This window comes from Poecilia latipinna, unplaced genomic scaffold, assembly GCF_001443285.1.
Source record: "Poecilia latipinna isolate Pla-1442-1.1 unplaced genomic scaffold, P_latipinna-1.0 Scaffold987, whole genome shotgun sequence".
NCBI classification, from domain to species: Eukaryota; Metazoa; Chordata; class Actinopteri; order Cyprinodontiformes; family Poeciliidae; genus Poecilia; species Poecilia latipinna.
The window spans coordinates 1-23,425 of NW_015113603.1; the positions used below are offsets into that span (position 1 = coordinate 1).

Consider the following 23,425-nt stretch of genomic DNA (forward strand, 5'->3'; position numbering starts at 1 on the left):
AGAAGTGCTGAAGTAAAGCCTCACCAGTCCATTTAAACCAGCATCACTGTCCTTTGCCAGCACCACTGCCACTCTCTTCCCCATGGCCGTGTTTTCTGGGATGCTCACAGACGTATCAGACGTTATGTCAAACACAGGACTGTTGTCATTTTCATCCAGAATGGTGATGGAAACCTGGGAAGCAGCAAAATGATCTGTAGCTTCCATGACAGGCTGAAGTTTGGTACTTACCTTTAAAATGAGTGGAACAAAAACAAACAGGCAGATTTCCATTCTGCTTTTTGCTCTATGAAATACCAGAACCTTACCTTCTGCAGATCCACAGAGGGATGCATTTGATAAAAGAAGAATGTCATTATTCTACAACAGATAAGACACAATACATTTAAAATAACGATGAGGCTGAATGCTAGAAAACTCCAAAGTGAAGCGACGTACCACAGTGGAGTCCTTCTTAGGTCCTCCATTGTCAGCTACCACAGTCAGAGTGTACAGATCTCCCTTTTCTCTGTCCAGCAAGCCTGTTACCGTGATGCGGCCCTGGAACGCCACAAACAAAAGGTCCAGAGTCACAAAACACAGAAAAACGAAGAGCTATCAGGAAAATCCAGACAAAAGGAATGGAAGAACTTCAAAGCATTGAGCTCTTTGATCAGATTTCATTCATGCAGAAACAAGAGTGCAGAAAATGATGATGAGACATTACAGAGGCGGTCTGTTCACACAGCTTAAGGTTCTTAAGTTTTGTTATTTCACAACCACAGACGAAGTATTTCACTGGAGGTTGTCCAAGAAAAAAGAGCAAAGCACAACGGCGAAGTGGAAGAAAAAATAAATCTTGTGGAGATTTTTACAAGTGTGGAATTATTCTGCCAACAGAGACTCAAACCACCTACTGATGTCGTTACAGTCACAAATTTCCACCAGATTTACGTCTAGAGAGATTAGTGAACCTTCAAAATAAAAGTCCAAACATAATTTCATTAGATTATTACCTATGGCTTAATAAACAAGGTGTAGAGGTTGTAAAGTAGCATGAACAACACATCTGAGAAAAATGGAGAGTCGTCCCGTCTGGAGGCTTGGTCAAGTTTCATGCCCCTGGTAGGGCAGACCCACCAGTGGATGTTCGTTACATCAGAACTAATTCAGAAAATGCGTTTCCATTTCACCTTCATCGCATTAACTCTGTGCTGTGTCAGTTTTTCTCCAACAACAGCAGACAGACCAAAAGTTCATTAGGTGACCCTAAGAAAGGGACCGAATATCATTAAAACTACCTATTATTTCTTTCCACTTCACTAATATGCACTATGTAGTGATGGTTGTTCACACAAAATCCCTTTAGAATACAATTTTGTGACTGCAGTGTGAAATTTTTTATATATTTATAATAAAGTGTGTAATAAGAACATGATGTGAGACTTTTCTCTGCTCACCGTGACGCTGTCTATCTTGAAGAGGGCTAAGGCTGCCGGCGACGTGTCGGGGTCAAAGCGGTAAGTCAGCTGGTTCAGGTTGTCGGCAGACTGGGCCTGGACCTGAACCACCTCCGTTCCCGTGGCGATGTTCTCCCGGAGGGAAGCCTCGTAGCCTGCGGAGAAGAAGGCCACGGCCTCGTCCAGCTCGTTCAGTAAGGTGACGTAGACGGTGCAGAAGCCTCGGTGGAACGGCGGCGCCTGGTCGGTGGCCGACACGTTCATGAGGTAGGACGTCTTGGTCTCGTAGTCCAGGTAGTCCACAGTGGTGACCAGACCGGTGCTGACGTCCACTTCAAACTTACGGTCTGAACCGGACACTATGGAGTAGGCAACAGCGCCGCCATCACCTGAACAGCAGGACAGAAACACAGACATTCAGAGTCCAGAATCACATTATTACTAATAGTTTCTTAACAGGGATTTTTGTTTTAAAGTGTTGACTTTAAAATATTGTTGTTAGTTTATAAATCATCAGCACCAGAATCCATTAAAGATCTGCTGTTGTTGCATCAGCCTTCCAGACGTCTCATGTGTTCTGGTTCTGGTCTGCTCTGCATCCAGAACCAGAACCAAACATGGAGAAGCAGCTTTCAGCTTCTATGCTCCACAAATCTGGAACAAACTTCTAGAAAAGGGAAAAACTGCTGTAACACTGACTGACTTTAAATCAAGGCTAAACCCCTCCTGGTTAGAGCTGCCATGATTCATAATAACTGGAACATTGGTCAATATATGATGTTTGCATGATGATTCATGGGATTTGACAAAATAATATGTCTATATATATCTTGTTTCTTAATTGGTTTTTGTTTTATGTTTTTTTTGGTGCCTTGCTGCTGAAATTTGCTACACAAATAAACTCGGCTTGATTTCAAAGTTCTCATAACAGAGTTATATTTAAAACTTCCTCTGACCCGATTTTACATTTACAGAAAAACTTTATTAGGACGTGTTTATTTCGGTTTCATGGCCACTCTGATGTTTTGGAAAATGTTTGTCAGAATCATCAGATGTGCCACTGAGACAATTTAACAGCAAGGGAAGTGAAGAGAGGAAGTACAAACTGTGGAAGTAGTAAGACTTTAAATACCAGTTACAGAAAACTCAACGTTTTTCCAGACACCAGAGACAAACAGGGTAAAAAAAAAAAAGAAGAATTTCTGGTGGAACAGCACCAACTAGTGGCTGGGTCGATATTCTACAAGCCAGCAGAGCGTGCAGCTCTGGCCAGGTGTGGTCAGACTCACCGGTGTCGGGGTCGGTGGCGCGCACGACGATCACAGAGGTTCCGATTCCGGCCGTTTCTCTCAGGCCCAGACGGTTGTACTGCTGCTGGGTGAACACTGGCACCTCATCATTGGCATCATCAACATATATGATCACCTGCAGGAGAACGTATTTACTACTTTACACATTGGGAAAGCCTGCGCTTGATTAGCTGAATTCAGCTTCAACCTCTGAATCAGAATGTGGGAATTCAACTGGATTAATGGAGAGAACACTGAAGCAGAATTTGTTCAAATTTCTGATAATGTTTGTGACACTTTGAGGATGAACCAGTGGCCTGCTGGGTGCAGTTCACACACGTCTCACCCTGACAGAGCTCCGCATGCTGCCTTCATCGCTGTTGAAGGCCTCCACCTCCAACACGTGGGAGCTGCTGGTCTCCCGGTCCAGCGCCCGGACGCCTCTGGTCACCAGGCCGCTCTGCCTGTCTATGCTGAACAGGTTGTTGTTGTTCCCTGCAGCCACAGGCACAAACAGAAAGAGACAAAGAGGAGGGGAGTCTTTAAAATACTCCAGGTTTGAGTCAAATCTCAATTTAACTCAGTTAATTTACATCGATCCATTTCATTTTGAATATTAAACTGAATTTGGTTCTGCTGTATAGAAACGAACTGAACTGACCTGCAGTAACATGATCTCACAATGAAATATTAAGACAATTCCACCTTTACTTCAGAACACATATTCAGTAAAAAATAATAAAAAAAAGAAAGAATTTTTTTTAACAAAACCATCACTAGTACATCTGTGCTACCCATGATTCCCTGCTGCAAACACTCTCTTTGCCATTAGGTGAGCCCTCAGTGTTGTGCTGTAACAATTCATAAGGTTGAAGCAAACAGAGGATCAAACAAGGCACAGACTAAAAATCCTTCTTAAAATGTTTGAAAGCATGCTGAGGGTGACACTGGGTTCACCGACTGGCCTTCTGTTTTTAAAGAAACTCACTTCCTTAAACAAGCAAACGATCCTGGTTTTCCCCTTTCGGTGAAAGAGACCTTAAGATTCTAGAGAACAGCCACCAAGTCAGAAATAAGTTTGAATTTTGTTCTTTGTTGGAAATCATTTTGCAGAACTACTAAACACAACTACACAGTTGATCCAGACTTTTCAAGTCCTGACAGTGAGACATTTAAAATGTGGTTTTAGGCATATTTAGCAGGATCTCAGCATGGAGACTCACCAGTGATGATCCTGTACAGAACTCTGCCATTTTCTCCCTGATCTGCATCTGTAGCTTGAACCTGTGCAGTGAAACGGAACCAGCAGAAATCACACAACAATGCTTTATATTAGGTAACACATCCACATCCACTAACATTAGCATGAAAGTCAGTAATTTGGGATTCCTAAGCCATTCTGATATGAAAGTGAAATGCTACAAAAACTTAATCTCTATTTTTTGCAAGCACTCAAATGACTGATCAATACTCAGACCAAGACAAAGGAATAAAATGAAGATCTAACACAGAGACTTCTAGATGTACAGTTAGCAGCTGTTCTGCTCTTCAAGCAGACTCAAACTGTCAGAAAAAACAAAAATAAAATGTTGAAAAAACATGAGCATAAACTTCTGACCAGCAGAGATATCAATATTACAAATTTGGATTTCTCACAGTCTAAATGTTCACTACAGAAGATAAAACGGTTTGGGTATTTTGGAGTCTTTACAGTCCACATTGTCATTCAGTCCACATCCCCTGGTACCCAGCCTCATGTTGCCACAACGACCACCGTAGCCTGGCAATGATGCCCTCCTTGTCCTCCAGTTAGAGGCAGGCAGCCAGGCTGGCCTCTGCACACACAGCCCAGCTCTGCAGCACACACAGATAAATACTGCAGCATGCTGCGCTGCTGCTGAATGGGCCGTGTCAGAAGATTGGCTTCTGAGTCTACAGAGGTCCACGGCTGCTGGCGCCAAGTGAGACGGACCTGATGACAGATCAGTATCCTCCGGGTGTCACCGACTCTCTGGGTGAGGCTTCAGATTTAGCAGAATGCAGAAACCTGAATGTAAATCTACAGAGGGCTTCACAAAACCATTCAGCCCAACAATACAACACTTTATAGGACGAGTTCCCACAGTGTGTTGGATGGGGAAACCCTCTGAAGACCCACAAATAACACTGCAAGATATGTACAGTAACATCAACTTTTAGAATGTTTTTTCTCACTTTTAGTCACTATTCAATGGTTATTACAAATGGTTTAGCATAAATGTTGCGTCAAACCTTTTGATTTTAGTTGGAAACAAGACCTTTATGGTTTTTTACAGCAGTGTCCTCCATATCTGTGTTATCAAACATCTCAGCGACAAAGCAGCTTGTTCATGGCAAATAACATTTCAATTAATTATTTTAATTAATATTTCATAACAACAATTGAAAACAGCTTAGACTTTATTAATAAAAGTTATAATTAAAAAACATTCCGATTTTTGACTTTCCTCCATCTGTCTCAGACCGCCATAGCACTTCCTGGTGGACCACCAACAGGTCAGCGCCCCCCACTTTGAGAAACACGGCTCTGTATAACCATTATTGTCATCTAGGGTTAAACACCTGCCATGCTGCGTTGTGGTGGGAAGGTTTTAATCTTTTTGTGCCATTTTTGTGGGAAATTTTATTTTGGGCAATCAGAGTAAAGGGGGTTAAACACAAATGCAGGCCACTTTTTTCAGTTTTTTGTTGGTAAAATGACAATAAATAACATTTTCCAATAAAATATATTGATGTTTGTGGTTATAACCTCCCACATTAGGAGCAGTTGATGGAATATGGGTGTTTTCTCAGGTCACTGTATGAACATGTGGAGGTTTGAGCAGAAACAGGCGCTGTGAGTCGTCTGCCTCCGCCTGTGTGTCCTCCTTTGCTCTCTCACTCTGCCTGTGTGTAGAGGGGCCCAACTTCAGTCTCATTAGCTTTATAAAGGGACGTGGAGAGGAGAGGAGAAAGAGGAGTACGGGGAGGAAGAGGAGGAGGATGACGCTGGGGGGTCAGACTGCTGAGTGATGAATAGAGTGTTACACTGCGGAGTGAACCACTTTGGCCCTACAACAGGGGCCACAGAGAGCAAGAACTTGTTGCACATGTCGTTTTAAATGTGATCCTGTGAAGCATGAAAAGAGAAAATATTCACAAAACTTTTGACTTAAATACATTGCCTTCCCTTTAGCTCCTTTCCACTGGAACAGCAGAAAAACATACATTTTAATTTGCTGCACACGTTTTGCCCCCTTTTCTTTGCTGTTCCCCGTTTTCCTCCCCATCGCTTCCCCGCTCCGTTTCTGGGAAAGCAGCACTTTAAGGCAGAAAAACAAGTACTATGTGGATTCACAAAGAACAGGTTCTACCACAGTTACTGGAACCCAGAAAGGTGCTGCGCTAAGGAGACTTCAGACGGAGTGAGTATGTTTTCCACCAGGCATTCATTTTATATTAATGACACTTCTTCCTAAAAAAATTTTTTTTATTATTCGACTTAACAGAACTGAACTTGGAAAGTTGAAACTAGAAAAAAGTTTGTTAAAGCATCCTGCAGCCTGGACTCAGTGTGAACAGACTGAGATGGGAATCAGGCTCAGAGCTGCTGCTGTTTTCTGACATGTGGCTGAGAATGTGGACAGAGCAGAGCACAGAGAGTTGGCTTTACATGAAAAATAATTAGAAATGTTAGAATCCACAGTCACAATCATCCATCCAGTCATTAATACATTCACTTATTGGATCAAGATATAAAAAATACAAATAAATAGAATACAAAAGAGTAAAATGAAGCCAAAAGGAAAAGATTGTAAAAGAAGCAAAGCTTTGTCATTATGAAGAACTTTAGAGATATGCGTTAATATTTCAGACTTTTCCAAACTTAAACTTCTGAAGTCATCAAGTTATTTTTATCTTTAAAGATAAAATAGACATGTTTTAAAATTCCTACAGAGGACAGGATTTAATAAGCCTGCAAAAAGCACAAACTGTGGGTAAGTAAGGAAGGAAGGAAGAAAAGAAGGAAGAAAGGAAGGATGGATGAATGTAATGATGGATGGATGGAACATCAATGACTGGTAGGAAATTTTCTCCAAACATAAATATTTTCCATCCTCTTAGCTTTGTTGCTCTTCCAGACCTGGTAAATACTTTAAATGAAATTCCAGTTTTCCAGCGTTAGCAGTTAGACTTTAATGTTGGTGAACCTGTGCAGAATGAAGGAGGTTGGTCACAGCTGAGCAGTGAGATGTCAGGTGTGGTCCAATGAGAACTACAGGAGCTGCCAAGGTTCAAATCAGCAGCATGAGCCGGCTGCAGTACCTGAAGGTGAGACAGAAATGTGTGTCTCCAGTCGGGTGTGTGTGTGAATGTGTGTGTGGATGCGATGTGCATGGAGGCTCTGACTAATGAACTGACTCTCTAACGAGTCATCCTGCTCCACTGGCCTTTTCACAGTTTTCCTGGCATTTGGTCTTAAAAATAATTTCACGTCCCAATGTGTTTCCCTTAAACCGATAAGCCATGCTTTGTCTCCACTGAATTAAGGATGATGACATTTACAAATGTTACCGTGCTGAAGATGGGGGCGCGCTGAATGAGGGGGGAGGCGGAGGTAGAGTTGGTGGCTGCTTTGCATTTTACAAGGGGCGTTTTAATAAACCCAATTTGTTTTACATTGAAGAAAGCCTGTCAACCATTGACTGTTTTGTAGTCCTTGATTTAATAGCTACATAATTGCTGCAAATGCCGAACACTCGCTGCGTCTACGCGTGCATGCAGTCATTTCTATGCATTATTGTGTGTGTATATATATTGTAAGCCCTTGGGTGTATGATTTTAATATACAAAATAAACCCTAAAATGAACCTCCATTAGCTTCATAAGCTTGACTGGCCAAGTCCGGAGCTGAAATGGCATTTTGATGCAGTGTAATAGCTTTCATATCCGCTTTCCACATTCTGTCTGGTAGCAACCACGAATTTCACTGTGTAACACAAAAACAAACAGTTAAAATCTTACAGAAATATGGCATAAATTTGTTTTTACCCCCTTAAGTCAAAGTTTTGGAGTGTCTCTAACAGAGGCTGAAAAGTTTGTCTGTTCTTCTTTGCAAAACAACTCAACCACGTTTATTCACGTCACAGACTCTCATTTGGATTCAGGGCCAGGCTTTGACTAGGCCTCTCTAAGGCTACATTCATACAGCAGGCAAATAAAACTCAAATCTGTTTTTTCCCTGCAGTCTGATCAGCCCAGTTCTGATCTTTTCACCCCCAAAAACCTGATCGATCATTTCCAGATGTGGAACTAATTCAGATATTTATCTGATTGTTTTCAAAGTGTCTGCAGTCTGAAGGCTCATGTCACATTTGATCCGACTTTTATGTCATTGACTGGAGACGTTTGTCTTAATTCTGCACTAGAAGGAATCAGACGCGTTAATTCAGGACATAATGGCTGAAAATTATAATTATGAACTTATGAAAGAAGTTTGTCAGCGAAGCTCATTGCATCACAATCCCACCACTGTTAGCTTTGACTCCACATCCAAACAGACCATGAAGTCATGCTCCACAAAAAGCCGTTGCTAACAGTGATAAAAAAACAAACAGAAAATAAACTTGCTCATAATTTGTTTTAAAAACATTTTGCCATGACGGTGTTTTTCTCCGTCCAGGGCAGAGACAACATGAACACCACCGACCCAAACTCCAACATCACCTCCACCTCTCCTGGTGGGAACATCACTGCCTCCATCCTGTCAGCCACCACCTCCACCTCTCCCTCCGTCCTGCAGCCTCCGTCTCATCCCTCAGATATGCATGACCCAGAGTTCACCATTATGGTGGTGCTGGGTCTGTCCCTGCTGCTGGCCGGCCTGGCGGCCTTCCTGGCGGTGTACAGGCGCTCGGAGACGACCTCGGAGGGCGACCTGGAGAGGAGCTGCGCCCCGGGGGAGAGACTGACCCGCGGCAGAGGCTTGTCCTCTGAGCCGCAGCTAAAGACCTGGAGGAGACTGGGATCATACCGCCGCTCTTACAACCTGTCCTTCAGGCGACCGCCTTACCGCCTGCCGCACCAGCGCGACAGGACACGTGTGACCCGGCATGTCGCCTCGGAGACGCTGCAGCCCGACCCCAACATGAAGTCCCACATCACTACGCCCTGTCTGCTCAACTACGTCACTGAAATCTGACAGGTTGACCATCACTGACTGATCACTGATTAGATCAAAACAGCTTTTGAAGCTGTTGCTGGAAGTTTCTTTGATGTATTTGTTATAAAATTGTCTAAGACGAGCGACAACAAGGCGCGATGCAGAACACCGGGAAAAAAACTTTATTAGGGACTCAAACAGCCGCTGGGGAAAACTGGATGTTTTCAACACATTTCTGAGCCACACTGACCAAATTCAGTCTGATCCTGATGTAAAATAGTATAAAAATTAAAATAAAATCATCTCAGATGGTTTGGCTGGAATCGATCTGCATCATTTTCCAAAACCAGGAACAGCAACACCTTCTAGAAGACTACAGAGAGAGAGAAATATTAAATTATTACGTGTTTCTATCTACGTAATTAATTAATCTACTGCAGTTATGTTCTATCAGAATAATTCCAATGATGACACATTCATGTTTAGGCCTTCAGAGGACAAACAGGCCCACAGCACCACAGAACCTCCACTGTACATAACAATGGGTAACAAACTGGACTCTGTTTTTATACATGCGGAGTCTTGGTTCTGCAATAAAAGATAAATTCACTTTTAAAGTTTTCTTTACCCGTCTTTACCAGAGGGTATTGGTCATTTTAGAAAGAACTATAAAAACAGAAGTGATTTTAAATTGGCCAAAATACCAGACCTTCATAAATGACTCAGTAAATGTGAAGCAAACTGAGTCTTGAATTTGTTAAAGTGCTGCTGGCGTCCAGGCTCGCCCCACCTGAAGGATGCTGGTTCTGATGGGCACGGTTTCCAGAACGCTGGTCTCGTAGCTGTTTTGGAGGAAGATGGGCCGGTTGTCGTTGACGTCCTGAACCTCCACAAACACGGAGGCCGTCCCCGTCCTTCGGCTGTCTGCTGGACCGTTGTCTGAATGACAGAAACACCAAAAACATTCAGAAAACATTCATTATATATCAGCACAGCCTCAACTGCTGCAGTGTTTAGATTCAGTTTGATCTTTGTTGCTCCATCTAATCAAATAAACCTTGAGAAAGGCACATTCACCGCCTCTACTGCTGCTAATTGCTACTGTTCTCTCTTTCATTCACAGATCCATGCAGAAAATCTCCTAACATTTTTTGCCATTTCCAAACCATTTTAGAATTTTGCATAATGGACTGAATTATGACTGAAACAATGTTGGCCCTTTATTCACTTCTCTCCCTCTGCCTGTAAACCAGAGCAGCTGTAACTCTCTTGTCTTGCTCCATTTCACATCGTCTCTGTTGGATTCTCCGGTGCCTCCAGCAGATAAGCTGCCCTGATTCAATCCTCCTGACAAAACGGAAAACCTCAGAGATGTTTTTCAAACAGGAACAAAAGCTATTGAGCAAGAGTCTGAAATCACCACAAGCAGCATTTTCCCATCATATGTTCAGAAACAAGAAACACAGAAAAGGGAACTTTTATTTGTAAGAGAAAACGCACCGCTGAGAACAACCTGACAAACATTTACAGTTCCATGCAAAAGTGGTCAAGAAATATTATCCAAATGATCAACTCAGACTTTTAAATATTTTAGACCATAAATATGAATTAGAAGAAATGAAAAATGGGTTTGACATCATGCCTCTGGAGGAGCTGCAGATGTCCACAGCTCAGCTCTGAGTCTGTTCCAAATATCCGGGCTTCTGTGTCTGAGCTGCATATGGCCCCGGTGGTGGCAGCATCAGGATGCGGGAATGTCTCCTTTCAGCAGCAGTGATAAAGTCAGTTTGGTTTGGAAAGAGCTAAATAAAGATCAAACTGAATCTCCAACCAGAGCTGCATGGAATGGTTACATCAAAATGACTGTCAGAATGGCCTAGTTAAAGTCTGGACATGGATGGCATTTGTCATCTGATTTTGTGTGGTCCTCCTGCCCAAATTCAGGAATAAATTAGGACAAAACTGAGATTTTCAACTTAACATCTGACTTACAAAAATGTCAGATGAAACTCAAAGTTATAATCTTTTCCAAGTTTTCTGCTTTCCTTCTGTTGCCATGGTAACTAGGACCACATCTCCTCTCTGACATCCTTTAAAGTAAACCTTGGTTCACCCAAATCTATAAGTTGCTGCAATAAAACATTTGACTACAACAAATGTTTTCATATAAAACCTGACCTGCCTTCAGTTTTTATTGATAATAAACAAAATATTAAGCCAGCTGAGATCTAACTCCAAACAGCCTGAAACTGAAAATGCTACGAAGGAAGGTTCTATAAAAGACTGTGTCAGTGGGGCTGAAGCCACAATTTTCAGATTTTCTATTTTCAAATCATCATTTTCTTTCCATTTCAAAACGATGTGATGCTTTCTGTTGGTCTAACCAAAACAGTTGAAGACATGCAGACGTTTGCGAACATTTATTTCAGACAGCAGGATGTAAACTTCTGACCCACCTATCGCCTCGATGACCAGAGTGTAAGCCGCCTGAGTCTCTCTGTCCAGGCCCACCACAGTCCTCACAATGCCGTCTCGGAAACCGACACTGAATTTACCGTCTTGATTCCCTCCTGCAAAAGTAAAACAAAAAACAGAATTCCAGACTAAATACAACAAAAAACCACTGCATTTATTTAGGAGAGATCAACAAACTGCCACAGACATGGATGAATGGAAGTACTGAAGCCTCACGCTACAATGCATTAGTTCATAGAAATGTACAACATGTAACCCACAAACACAAAACATGTAACCGCTGTGACCTCTGACCTGTGATGAAGTAGCTAAGCTCTGCGTTGAGACCAGCGTCTTTGTCAAAGCAGACGAGTCGCGCGACAACGTGGTCTCTGGGAACGCTCTCCAGCAGGGACACATTGTATAGTCTGGGGTTGAAGGTGGGCGTCTCATCATTTACATCCAGAACTGACCAACACACACCAACACACACACAGACAGAGACACACCAGCACACAGATAGATGCACATGAGGACAAGTAAGGCAGCAGAGTACGGCTAAAGTAGTGAAAGTAGCTAACTGGGTTCACTGGAAACGAGTTGAAAGTAAACCGGGTTTTAAATGGCGAAGCCTTGTAAAAATAAAATTCCTTTGTCATTTAAAACCTCCTAACTGTCATGGTGACACTGGTGTCTTTGACATTTAAGCATTTTGGAGGCAACAGTCGAAGCTTAAGAGGGAAAATTAACAGCTGCAGAAAAGCAGGAGTTTTGGTAGTTTGTTAATGCCAAGGTGGAAAGAGATGAATGATCTTAAAGAAGCAACTGTTGCTGCGCAACAATCTGGGAAGAGTAGTAAGAAGCAGCCTCACTATTTCATGACTAATCGTGGTTATTTTTGCTCTTTATTTTGTATTCAGGTCCTTAAGCAATAACACATCATTTTATCTGCAGCTGTAGGCAAATATTTTTAAATATAAAGATAAATTGTCAGAGAATCTTGATATATCCCAGTGAATTATTCAATAGTATAATCTGAAAGGCTTGCATTGCACTCATGTTATTTATGTTGTTTCTGATCTTCTGTCAGATTATAGTCTCTGAGAAAACCTAAGTTACTCTAAAGGAGCTGGTAGTTGTAAATATTTACAAGAAAATCACATTTTCCTGCAGTAGAACCTCAAAAAGTTCTTTAATTTGTCAAAGCAGATACCAAACATCATAAAATCCTCAGCTGGTCAGTCCAGAGTCCTGATTTTATACCCAACAGAAAGCTGAGTATGAAGTGACCAAAACTGAATAAGAACAAAACAGCAAAGGGCTGAAATGACTTTAACTTGTTATGATGTCACTTAAAAATAGGAAGTGCATCTTTCTAAAGATGGGAAATTTCTTTATCACTAGTTAAAACAGCTGAAAGGTCTCCAAGTAGACGGAGCTCTGGAAAATGTACCCAAGTTCAGACAACGCAAAGTTCAGTGAAACTGCAAAAAAAAAAAATAAATAAATAAATCCACACACACAGGCCTCAGTTAGGTTCAAATTCCTGACAATGCAATAAAAAAAATCTAATAATATCATAATGGTTACTAATAAGAGTTGGAAGTAAAAACATAAAAGTTCAGCACCACACGTTTCCATTTTTGCTCCTGAAGGAACCACAAGATGTTTAAAACGATGTTCATTAAAGATGGAACCAAGGTCGACAGATCCAGAGAGAAACTGGATCAAGTTACGCTGCATAAAGAAAAATGATATGATATGAAAGACTGAAAAAGTCATACAGAAAGAATTAAATATCTGATGGGTTGATTTTAGTTTTTCACACAAACTTTCTCTGTTTTTGCTTCATCTAGCATCTGGATTACAGTTGTGTGTTTTTGTACATTTTGAGACTAAACTTTTAAAAGACAAAACAATTCTTATTATGTGAATGAAGCTGTACTGCATTTTCATTTCCCTTCATCTCATCTGTATTTATAAAGCCCACCAGGAGGTGGCAGTGTGTTCTTCAGCAGCTCCCTCACATGCATGAAGCTCACCATCTGCCATAATTAATTAAGTCATCAGAATAAAAACCGTTCAGTCAGCAGGTTTGGAAGTTTCTCAAGCAGAGAGAGCCAATCAAAAGTCACCTGAGACAGTGAGCGTTGAAGTGGAGGTCCGAGGAAACTCCCCAGCGTCGTGTGCGATGATCCTCAGCTGATACTGGTCGATCTGTTCCCGGTCCAGCACCGCCGTGGAGGTGAGAACGCCGGTGGAGGTGTTGAGGTAGAAGTCAAGGCGGGGCATACCCATCTGCAGCACCATCGTAACGCGGCCATTCGCATCCTGATCTGGGTCCACTACCTGCACCTAGAGCAGGGAATGTTCATAGTACTTTAATAAACTTCAGACAGACAAGCTATAAAGATATAAAAACCATCCATATATTTGTGCAATATGCCTTTATACATGAAAACTTCTCTTATTTTTACCCTAAAAAACGAGGTTCCAATGGGAAGTCCCTCTGGCACTTCTGCAACAGACGGCAGGTTGAGGAAGGTCGGGTCGTTATCGTTCAGATCCAGCAGGTTGACAGACACTGTGGTGCTGGCTGATGTATGCAGTGGAGGTGTGCCACCTACAGAGGGCGCCAGAAGGGCACATAAAGACAAAACACACAAACACACACACACACTACAACACAAGAGTGCATGTCCTGGTCCGTAGAGTCCACCGACAGAAAAACCCAGAGAACGAATTACAGCAGTTTGTTTCCAGGTTGCTTTGATAAGTTAGACCAGGTGTCCAAACGTTTTACCACAAGGACCAAAATCATTAAGTTGGAAACCTGTGGGGCCAAAAAACAACATTTTTCTATAGTGAAATTTTTATTTTCTCAATTTTAACTTAAACACAACATATTTTTGTAGAAAAGTGATATGTAGGATCAAAACTGTATTTCACAAATGTTTCATTATAAGGTATACACAATTTCCAATACTCTGATTTTATTTTGTTTTTGAGCTATAAAACATTTCTCAGACTTTGCTCAGCAGCAGGGCTGGGGTAATGGACACTCTTCTAAAGCTTTTGCTGTATTAGCAATGGAGAAGTCTACTTTCAAGTTTACGGTTCTATTTACTGAAATATTAACATAGATACAGAAACCTGGTTAATAAATGAGAAATAATTTTTGATGTACCTGATATTTTTTAATTCAGACTATTTGTCAGTGAAAATGTTACCCTAAAAGGTAGAGTTTACTTGAAAGAAAGATTTGCTCCCCACAAAATGAATTGGAGGACCAGAAATGGCCCCTGGGCTGCAGTTTGGAAACCCCTGAGTTAGGCACATTTATAGAGCAGGAGGTCAACATATGCAAACTGCAAACACACAGAGCTGTAGGGAAAGTACTCACGGTCAACAGCAGACACTACGATTTTCCTCATCAGCTCCGTGTCTCTGGTGCTTTCCCGGTCCAGTGTGACACCGCTGGTCCGGATCTTCCCGTTTCTGCTGTCGATGGTGTAGAAGGGGTTTGCAGGACTTATGCTGTACACCACTGTCCCATTTCCCCCATTATCTGGGTCCACTGCCAACACCTTTAGTGTGGGGAAAGAGCAAAAGGTAGATGAAGCTTTTTGAACAGGAATGATTTATGACAAGAAAATGGAAGGAGAGAAAAAAAGAGGAGATGAGGAAACAAAGCAGAGAACACAGGAATAAGAGAAACTGAAAGAGGACTGATAAAACAACATCTTCACATAAAGACTCACTACCAACCAGACCTTCACATTCTGTCCCGTTTCAGCCATAAACTTCCTGTTGGTCTGTCACTAATACAGTTCAGCAAAGTGCTGAATACTTGTGAGGCAGAAGGAAAATGACTTGAATGGTTTCCAAACTTTTTTAGAAATAAGAATCTGAAGGCTTTAGCTTGTTGCCCACTGAGTCAACACCTTTAAGTCCAGTCACAGTCAGAAGTTCAGTCAGAAGCTGCACCCAGAACGACTGTAGGAAACAACATGAAAACCTCTGAAGAAGACACTGAACACATTTTAAAGAAAAATGGAGTGGCGTCAGATTTTAGCATTTGGAGGATTTCTCTTTAGGCTGAAGACCACGAACTAGTTAATGCTAGACACACTTGTTTCTTTTGGTTGTATTTACCCAGAATGCCATGGGTGATACAACCTTTAGAGACCGCTCCAAAAACTCTTCCTGGTTTTGGAGTGGTCTCCGGTCCGCTTGATGTTCACATAAGAGTTCAAACCGCACCAGAGTTCACTTCAACCAGGCTGAGGTTAGGTCCAAACCAAAAATTACCAACTCTGGTCCTCCTAACCGTTAGAAGGACCAGGGTTCGTAATTATTGGTCTGCTTCAGAGCTCAACTGTGCATTCACACCTCTCCAAACTAACCGAACTTTCCAGGCGAACTAGAGCTGGCTTCCAAACACTTCAGATGTGTCTTCTTCCCAGTTGTACATGATTAAGCTGAGGTACAACGCAGAGTCCCACCAAATGCTTGAATGTCTGTGGTTGTGATATGAAAGTTCATTTCCTAGGCACTGTACCTTCCTGATGCTGTAACTCAGCCAGCTAAAAGAAAAGTGGCTGCAGTTTTTTTCTGACATGCAATTGTGATGGATGATCCGAGAGAGGAGCCTGAAGCCGAGCTAAAACACTGGCTGATTTTTAAAGAGCCAATCAATTATTCAGAGTGCTGACTAAAATTGCTGGAAAATGGTTAATTGGTCATTAGAGGAACAAAGGCTTTTGTGAGCGTTTAATTATTAAGACGACATGTTAGGCTGGCATTTCTGAGACTCATTGATTAGCAAATACACGGACGAGGAATGTGAAAAAAATAGTGGATAAATGTCTGGATGAGCTGCGTTCAAGTAATCAATACCGGTCTGAGCGAGAACATTCAGAGATCGTGAGCAAATTTACATTTGCCCGGCTGATCACAGCTGGTTGTGGTGGGAGAGGCAAGGAGAACGGGTTTAGCAGGAGACGTTGGAGCTGAATGTAAGAGGCTAAAGGCTGATAGTGGGGAGCGGAGAGATTTGAGTGGGTTGATCCTTGGACTGGGCACAGCAGCCAAATTCATCGGCTCACTGGACACCTCCACAAGGAATCAGCAGGTGGCTTCCAGTCGCCATAGAAACACTGGATGGACCCGGGCTACACTGGGGCCAATTACTGAACTGTGAGCCTGGATGGTCAAATTCATTGAAAAGTGTACAGAGGGGCAATAGTGTCTGTCCACTGAGGGCAGACATTCACATAGAGTATGCATTGCATCGCTGGATGCAGCGTGAATGAAGTCAACTGAGGAACAGATCCAACAAAGTGGAAAAAGTAGCAACGTTTTGGCGGAGAGGAGTCCGTCGCCTTCATTTGATTTTCCCCAACTCTTCTTCGTTTCACACTCTGCTCTGCAAGACGGCTCCTCGCCTCCTCTTCTGCCTGGAAGCTGAATAATTTGTTATGCATATAACTACAGGCTACACTTTAATTAGCAATCAGACTCCTTTAATTACACTCAGTGACGCCTCTTTAATTAATGGACAATCAGGACTTAATTACAAACAACACACTGCCAAAGACACCAACAGTTCAGGGAGAGTTTGGGGTAATAGCGGAGTTCAGTCGACCTAAACTGCTCCGGATATTAGTCTATCAGTACGGGAAGCCGACTCCTCCCTCCTTCCTCAGTTACAGTAAAACTTCAGCTGAATAAGAGGAATATATTTTTCTTTTCTAATAAGCAGCCTTAAATATTTGATCTCGCTGCTGTTTTTTTATGTGCAATCCATAATTGAAAAACTTTGAGATGTTATATAGTGGAGTCCGGATGTTCTGGGGCAGTTATGTTAAAGAACTAGGAAGCCCAGATATTCAGCTCTTTTTAAAGAAATGTTTTTATATTGAAGTTTTTCTCCGTTTCTGGAAAAGAAATTGATTTTATTGACCTTAAACAATAAAAATGTACATAGTGCTATACGCTTGAGCTGAAATAACTCCAGTAAGATGCTTTTGTAGCCATCTGCCATCTAGGAATTTTACAGGAAACTACTGTCGTCTTTAGAGGCCTATTTATGGTGGAGTAACTCTGCTATGTTGGATCTGACTGATTCGGTTTGATTGAGCTGTTGCATGTTTGGACGATTATTTCTGGTTCTGGTTCTGGATGCTGTGCAGCTGGAAAGAGTTTTGCTCTTACTTTTCTACATTCAGACAGCTGCTGTAACTGTGACAAGATATTGCCTTTACAGAGACTGAAATTACTTTTCTCCTCAGGGTGTCTGGACTCAGTCTTATAGAAATGGAGAGGAGATGCTTCAGCTGGGGGAAGCTTGAAGCAGAGCTCCCCTTTAATGCTTTTCTAGACCCGTGCCACAGGGACGGGACCAAGAGAAAAACCCAGAACTCAGTAAAAGAACTCTAAGTTCTTTCTTGAGATCCTCCAGAAGGAGCTGGAGTGTTGCTTGGCACAGGAATGTTTGTGATTTTCTTTCCCTGTTGCTTCAATGACCCGATCTCAGGGAGGTGGGAGACATTACAGACAGATGAAGGTTAGGCATATGAATCATTGTTGTCTTTGACTTAACTAATTATAAAATAAGAAGACAAAATAAAATATTTTTTGTTGTTGTTTACCACTGTTGCTATGAACACCTGGGTGGTGCAGTAAGGTTGGGCAGGATGGACTCACAGAGATAACATCAGTGTTGATTGGACTCATCTCCACAACGTTGGCTTCGTACGGCTCGTCTCGCCACGTTGGGGCGTTGTCGTTGATGTCGAGGATGGTGATGTTCACCTAAATCAGGGTGGAAAGGAGACTGTATCATCTTCTTCATATAATATTAATGATGTAATGAAAAATCATGATATCCAACACAAATACAGGACTCTGGTGAAAATCTTGCATCAACTCATTAGAGGCATGAATGTTATATCAGATTTGAGTTTTCCATCATTTATGCTAGCTATTATTCTGACTCAGATGTTTGAAAGTTTGGCAGAGCATTATCATGATTTTTGACCAAAAGGCAAAAATAAGTAAACCAATGAGATACTGAAACAAAAACCAGACTTTGCTAAGACAATTTGTTAATTTAGAAGATGACTGTAAGGTTATTACAGTGGCGATGCCTGTCTTCTGCTGAGGCCCGACTCCTCCATCCACAGCTCTCACTATCAGGATGTACTCTGACTTCTGCTCTCGGTCCAGCAGGGCTGTGGTGGTGATCTCTCCTGAAACAGAAAAAAGCAGCAGAAAACATTCATACTGCCAACATTACAGCAGCTGAACATTTCAGGATAAACCGAGAAGTAATAAAAGGTGCAAACATTCACAGATGAGTGATCAGGGCTTTCACAATGCAGTCCGCCAACAAAGTAAACGACTTGAGTAAAAGCTGATCTAAGCAGACTTAGGCAGCTTGAAAGTCCACAGATTAGTTAGTATGAGGTGACAGTGTGTATTAAAATGCACAAACTAAAATACCTGAGCGTGAATTAAGACGAAACTGAGAGGAGCCTTCCAGGGAGTAGATGAGAGAGGCCTGGCCAAACTCCCGCGAGGCGTCCAAATCAGTTGCATTTACAACCAGCACTGTTGCCCCTTTGTACGATGAATAATGTGGAAGAGAGACACAAATAAAGTTACAACTCATTGTATGAGAAGAGATGTTGTTGAGTCCAGTTAAAAGAGGAAACAATCAGAGAAAGACAAGCTGCAGAGACAGTTTGCAACAAAGCTGGTAGAGCTAATTTCTTCACCGCCCCCCTCCACAGTGACACTGATGGCATGGCAGTGAGTGGGTTTATGGATTAGTGGATTATCAGACTGTTATTTGGCACAGAGCTGATCAATAGCTAGGCTGGTAAGGGGATGAGATGCTTGCCAGAGCCGCAGGGCAAGCCCTAAGCTCCGTCTAGAAGAGCCAGCCTTAGGCCTCCACCTCAGGGCCAAATACTGCTCTAAACCTCAGCGTTCCTTCAAGCCGCTCAAAGAAGTGCTCCACTAAATAGTGTGCGAAACATAAAGCATGGTCAGCGTCTGCTGCAGCTAAAAGAGAGAGAAAGGGGCGGTCAAATATCCCATTTTCTTCTTGCGACTGGAAACTAATCTATTGTCTGGGAAGAAAAGAGGCTTCACATGCATGAGAATGAGCGCAGCAGCTAGCGATTTCCCTTGAGGAGCCAATATTCCGCATTCTGAGAGAGTATTTCCAAACAGTATTGAAACAAAACACAGACGGCACAGGTTAGAGAATACAGACGTATTAAAACATGTCACACCTGAAGCTGCAGAAAAAATATCCAAAAGAAAGACAAAGCTCTTGGTTGAATATGCAAATACACTTAACGGAGTGTTTGAGAGATGTGTTTGTTGTGCAACCCACAAATCTAATTAGAGACATTTGCATTTACTGCATAAATGCAGTGATAAGCCTGTAAGAAACTGAGCTGATTTCAAGTTAACAGGCAGTTTAAAAACAGGTATTCTTTGAACAAAGAGCACATCTAATTGTATTTTCCCAGTTCACCAACTTCTGGATAACACTGATCCACACACGTCTGCATGACTGGTAAAGTTAAGCATCTAAATATTGTTTTACAGCTGAGGTGAATTCATTACTGCCACATGTGAAGCCGAAATTATGAGCTCTACAGAGTAAGGTTCTGCAAGACAACTTTAACTACAACAGTCCTGGAACAGCAAACGGAAAACCACGTCATTTATGGTTCATCTACATTTGATATGACTGCTTAACGTAAAACATACATATCTTTTAATTGATTCTGTCATCAACACAAATTTATTAGAACAGAAAGCTTTATGTTATTGTGTCAGATACATCAGGGTAGAATAGGTATCGCAACCACCCATAAAAAGTTAAAATTTCCTCATAACAGTCAATTGTAATAATTGAAACATCGAGTGTCACTTAATATGCATTGATACGCTTGGAGGAAACCACCTTAGTGCTACCACAAGCTAACATCGTTGGTCTTCCTCATTTCGGCTCATAGTGGTTCAACTAATGAGACCTGCTGTAGTGAGATAATGTTAAACCTATATAAAAAGGTTTGTGGATGTAATTAAAAGATTGCAAAAAAATAAATAAATGAATTAATTAAAGGGTTTCTATACTTTAGCAAACCACTGCTAACTGTGAAAACAAAATCCCCTGTGAACCCTTTACATTTTGAATGGCATTTTCCAGCTAAAAGTGATGAGAGGTAGTTAGCCTTCAATTAGCACGTGGCTAACTGGGAATCATTTTATTCCTTTTTTGCAGGAAAATAGTTAGATACTTCCCAAACTAAAAAAGTAGGAGAATTCATTACTGTCAAGTCCAGAAAAATTGGAACGCTTCAACGTTTGAATGGTTGAAATAGTTTTAGGCTAAAATGCATGAAGGAAACACAACTGGACACCAAACTCACCAGCATTAAGGTTCTCTGGGATTTTGACGATGTAAGACGGTTTGCTGAACTCAGGTGGATTATCATTTTCATCCTGCAGGTGGGAATAAGCATAAACAACAGTTCATTTTGATGCACCAAACAGTGGGAGAAATTATAAAAAAAACATTAAAGATCTAAAAACTAGTTGCCGTTTCCACTGTGACTTGGGATTTAGCTTAACATCTGTGGGATTTAAGTCAATAAAAGTAGGAAAAGGTTTTACAATCAGTGTCTTAGTTGTAAGTCAGGCTCTAAACAAAAAATGTTGAACCAGAAGATGACATTTAAGTATGGTTAATGAGCTCGATGTTATCTCTAGGTAAATATCTCAATTATCCCTATGAACAGCAGACCACAAGGTGAAGATCATCAGGATTAGGGAACCAGGCCTCTGGGTTAAGCCTTGACTGGGCTCAGACTGAAGAAGTAATAGAAAACCCCTTTAATGATGGCAAAGACTCTGAGGAGAGAAACATCAGGTGGCATGTAAGCCAGGTCTAACCATGCTAATTCCCTGCAGCATAATCTGGCTTTTGGAAGACAGAGACATACTTTGCTGGCAGAAAAAACGTTGGAGTTGGTATGTGGGTTGAGCAATACTAATTCTATATAGTTGGAATCATTTAAAGTATGGGTTCTGGAACCAAACTCCTGAAGGAGGTCTGGATTTCCTCCTACGAAATGGCCTGAGGAGAGAGGCCTTGAGTGGGTGATGCCCTCAAACCCCTGGATGAGAACCTTGGTGATGAACTGCGTCCCAGTGAGCAAAGAGGATCAACTCATTGTGGTTTCAACTTTTCAATACATATGAACTTGAAGAGCAGCTCAGTTTACCTGGGCTTCTTGATGTTCACTGGAGGTACCATGTGGGGATGCCTGGTGTTAATTCAGGGGTGTAACTGGGAGGAATGGCCTCCCTAACCAGGACATATCTTGTTACTGAACTTTTGTCTGTAAGGCATGGGGTGTCCATAACCAACACCATGATGCAGCACAAGGTGGTTCATACGTGTTCTTAGAGTCAGGTCACCTTCAGAGAAAGGTCAATAAGCAGTTTTGTAACGTAACATCAGAGAGACAGAAGTCATTTGAATACCTAAAGGCAGTGAGTCGGCTCTGGTAGCAGAGCAGGCTGCAGGACAAACCTGATAGACCCAAACGAGTGAACTGGGATCATCTGGCAGACGACTCTATTGAGGAGATCTTCAATTTCCAAGGAAGGCTGGAGACATGCTTACTGAACGGGTCATGTTTAGGACCTCCATCACAGATGCAACTTCCAGAAATTGTGACATAAAGATCACAATAGAATGATATGGTGGCAAACAAAGATTATGCAGGGTCAGGTCAAAGAATGAGGCCTTAGGTCAAGAATCAGTGGAGAAGTTCAAGTACAGTGTCTTGTTCATGAATGACGGGACGGAGTAGGAGATCCACAGATAGCTGGGCTGCACAGTGGCACACTTGGTTGCACTGCTGCCTTGCAGCAAGAAGGTCCTGGTTAGATTCCTGTGCATGTTCTCCCTGTGCATGTGTGGGTTCTATCTGGGTACTCCGGCTTCCTCCACCGTCCCAAAACATGACTGTCAGGTTAAATAGTCTCTCTAAATTCTCCTTAGATGTGTGTGTGTGTGTGTGTTGGCCAGTTCATTCTAGTGGATCCCAGTGTGTTTAGTGAGAGACATGTACAGTGTGGGGTTCCTTCCTGGACCTGTTACCCTTCTTCTTGGATAAGCAGAAGAGAATAAATAAATGGTTGGATACATAAATTGATGCTTACGGTGGTGATTTTGAAAAGTAATAACTTAGTTTGTAATAAAAATGTAAAGGGAAGAAATGACAGATAAATTCCTTTAACGTGGAACAACAGCTGCCTTAAAACAGCTTCAGTCAGAGCATTTAAACGTCTCACAGCCTCCCACTCATGAATAAGACTCCATTTCATACCAACATTTCCAGTTGTCTGGCTATTCACAGAGAAGATCCCCACTGCGTGAGCTGCTGAGAAATGTTAACACTTTAACAACAGTCACTGGGACAATTATCCATTTGGGCTCCGAGTTACACTGGTGCAGAGGATTGTGTGAGTGTGATGCTGCCAGCTCCTGATAAACCCCTGTGGTGAGAGTCACGACAGAGAGAGACACAGGCAGAGAGACATAGGGGGAACGCTGGATTGTGAACATCTATCCTGACTGGTCTTAGCAGCTTTTCTCCCTCATGCGGGATGCGTATAGGAATTCCTAATGGTCTGTGCATATCAAAGGATATTCATCCATTCTTCTCTGCCGTTTCTCCTTTCATGAATAAAAAGTAAGATGTATAATGGATGTCTTCCATGGGAAATGAGTCTGGGGGCCTGGCGACTGTGGACCTCATCTGCTCATTATGGTTTGATGGCTGCATTTACAGTTTCTAAGCAAAGGTCAATATATGAGTTTTTAATTTAAAAGTCAATAGAAAAAACAAAGGAAAACAAAAGGGTGTTTAGTGCTATTCCTGAGAAATGATCAGAGAGAAAGGAGTGAAACAGAGAGGAAGATGTGTCACTGAAAGCTTACATACACTCATCAGGACTTAAAAAAT

General features: G+C 41.9%; 1 protein-coding gene across 1 annotated transcript in view; it reads right to left on the bottom strand.

Annotated features, from left to right (window-relative positions):
• Positions 1-24: 24 nt before the first annotated feature.
• The window catches only part of LOC106958449 (cadherin-23-like), a gene marked incomplete at its 3' end in the record, with an annotated part of 160,811 nt that continues 137,410 nt past the window's right edge, over positions 25-23,425 (bottom strand). Inside the window, exons 18-34 of the mRNA XM_015050354.1 lie at positions 20,819-20,891; positions 18,870-18,986; positions 18,504-18,616; positions 18,072-18,179; positions 14,767-14,950; positions 13,841-13,986; positions 13,499-13,718; positions 11,679-11,831; positions 11,366-11,479; positions 9,700-9,848; positions 3,952-4,012; positions 3,075-3,223; positions 2,729-2,864; positions 1,440-1,828; positions 439-540; positions 309-311; positions 25-174 (exon numbers count right to left, since the gene is read on the bottom strand). Coding sequence (XP_014905840.1) covers positions 25-174; positions 309-311; positions 439-540; positions 1,440-1,828; positions 2,729-2,864; positions 3,075-3,223; positions 3,952-4,012; positions 9,700-9,848; positions 11,366-11,479; positions 11,679-11,831; positions 13,499-13,718; positions 13,841-13,986; positions 14,767-14,950; positions 18,072-18,179; positions 18,504-18,616; positions 18,870-18,986; positions 20,819-20,891 — 2,367 coding nt within the window. The remainder of the gene's footprint in view (positions 175-308; positions 312-438; positions 541-1,439; positions 1,829-2,728; positions 2,865-3,074; positions 3,224-3,951; positions 4,013-9,699; positions 9,849-11,365; positions 11,480-11,678; positions 11,832-13,498; positions 13,719-13,840; positions 13,987-14,766; positions 14,951-18,071; positions 18,180-18,503; positions 18,617-18,869; positions 18,987-20,818; positions 20,892-23,425) is intronic.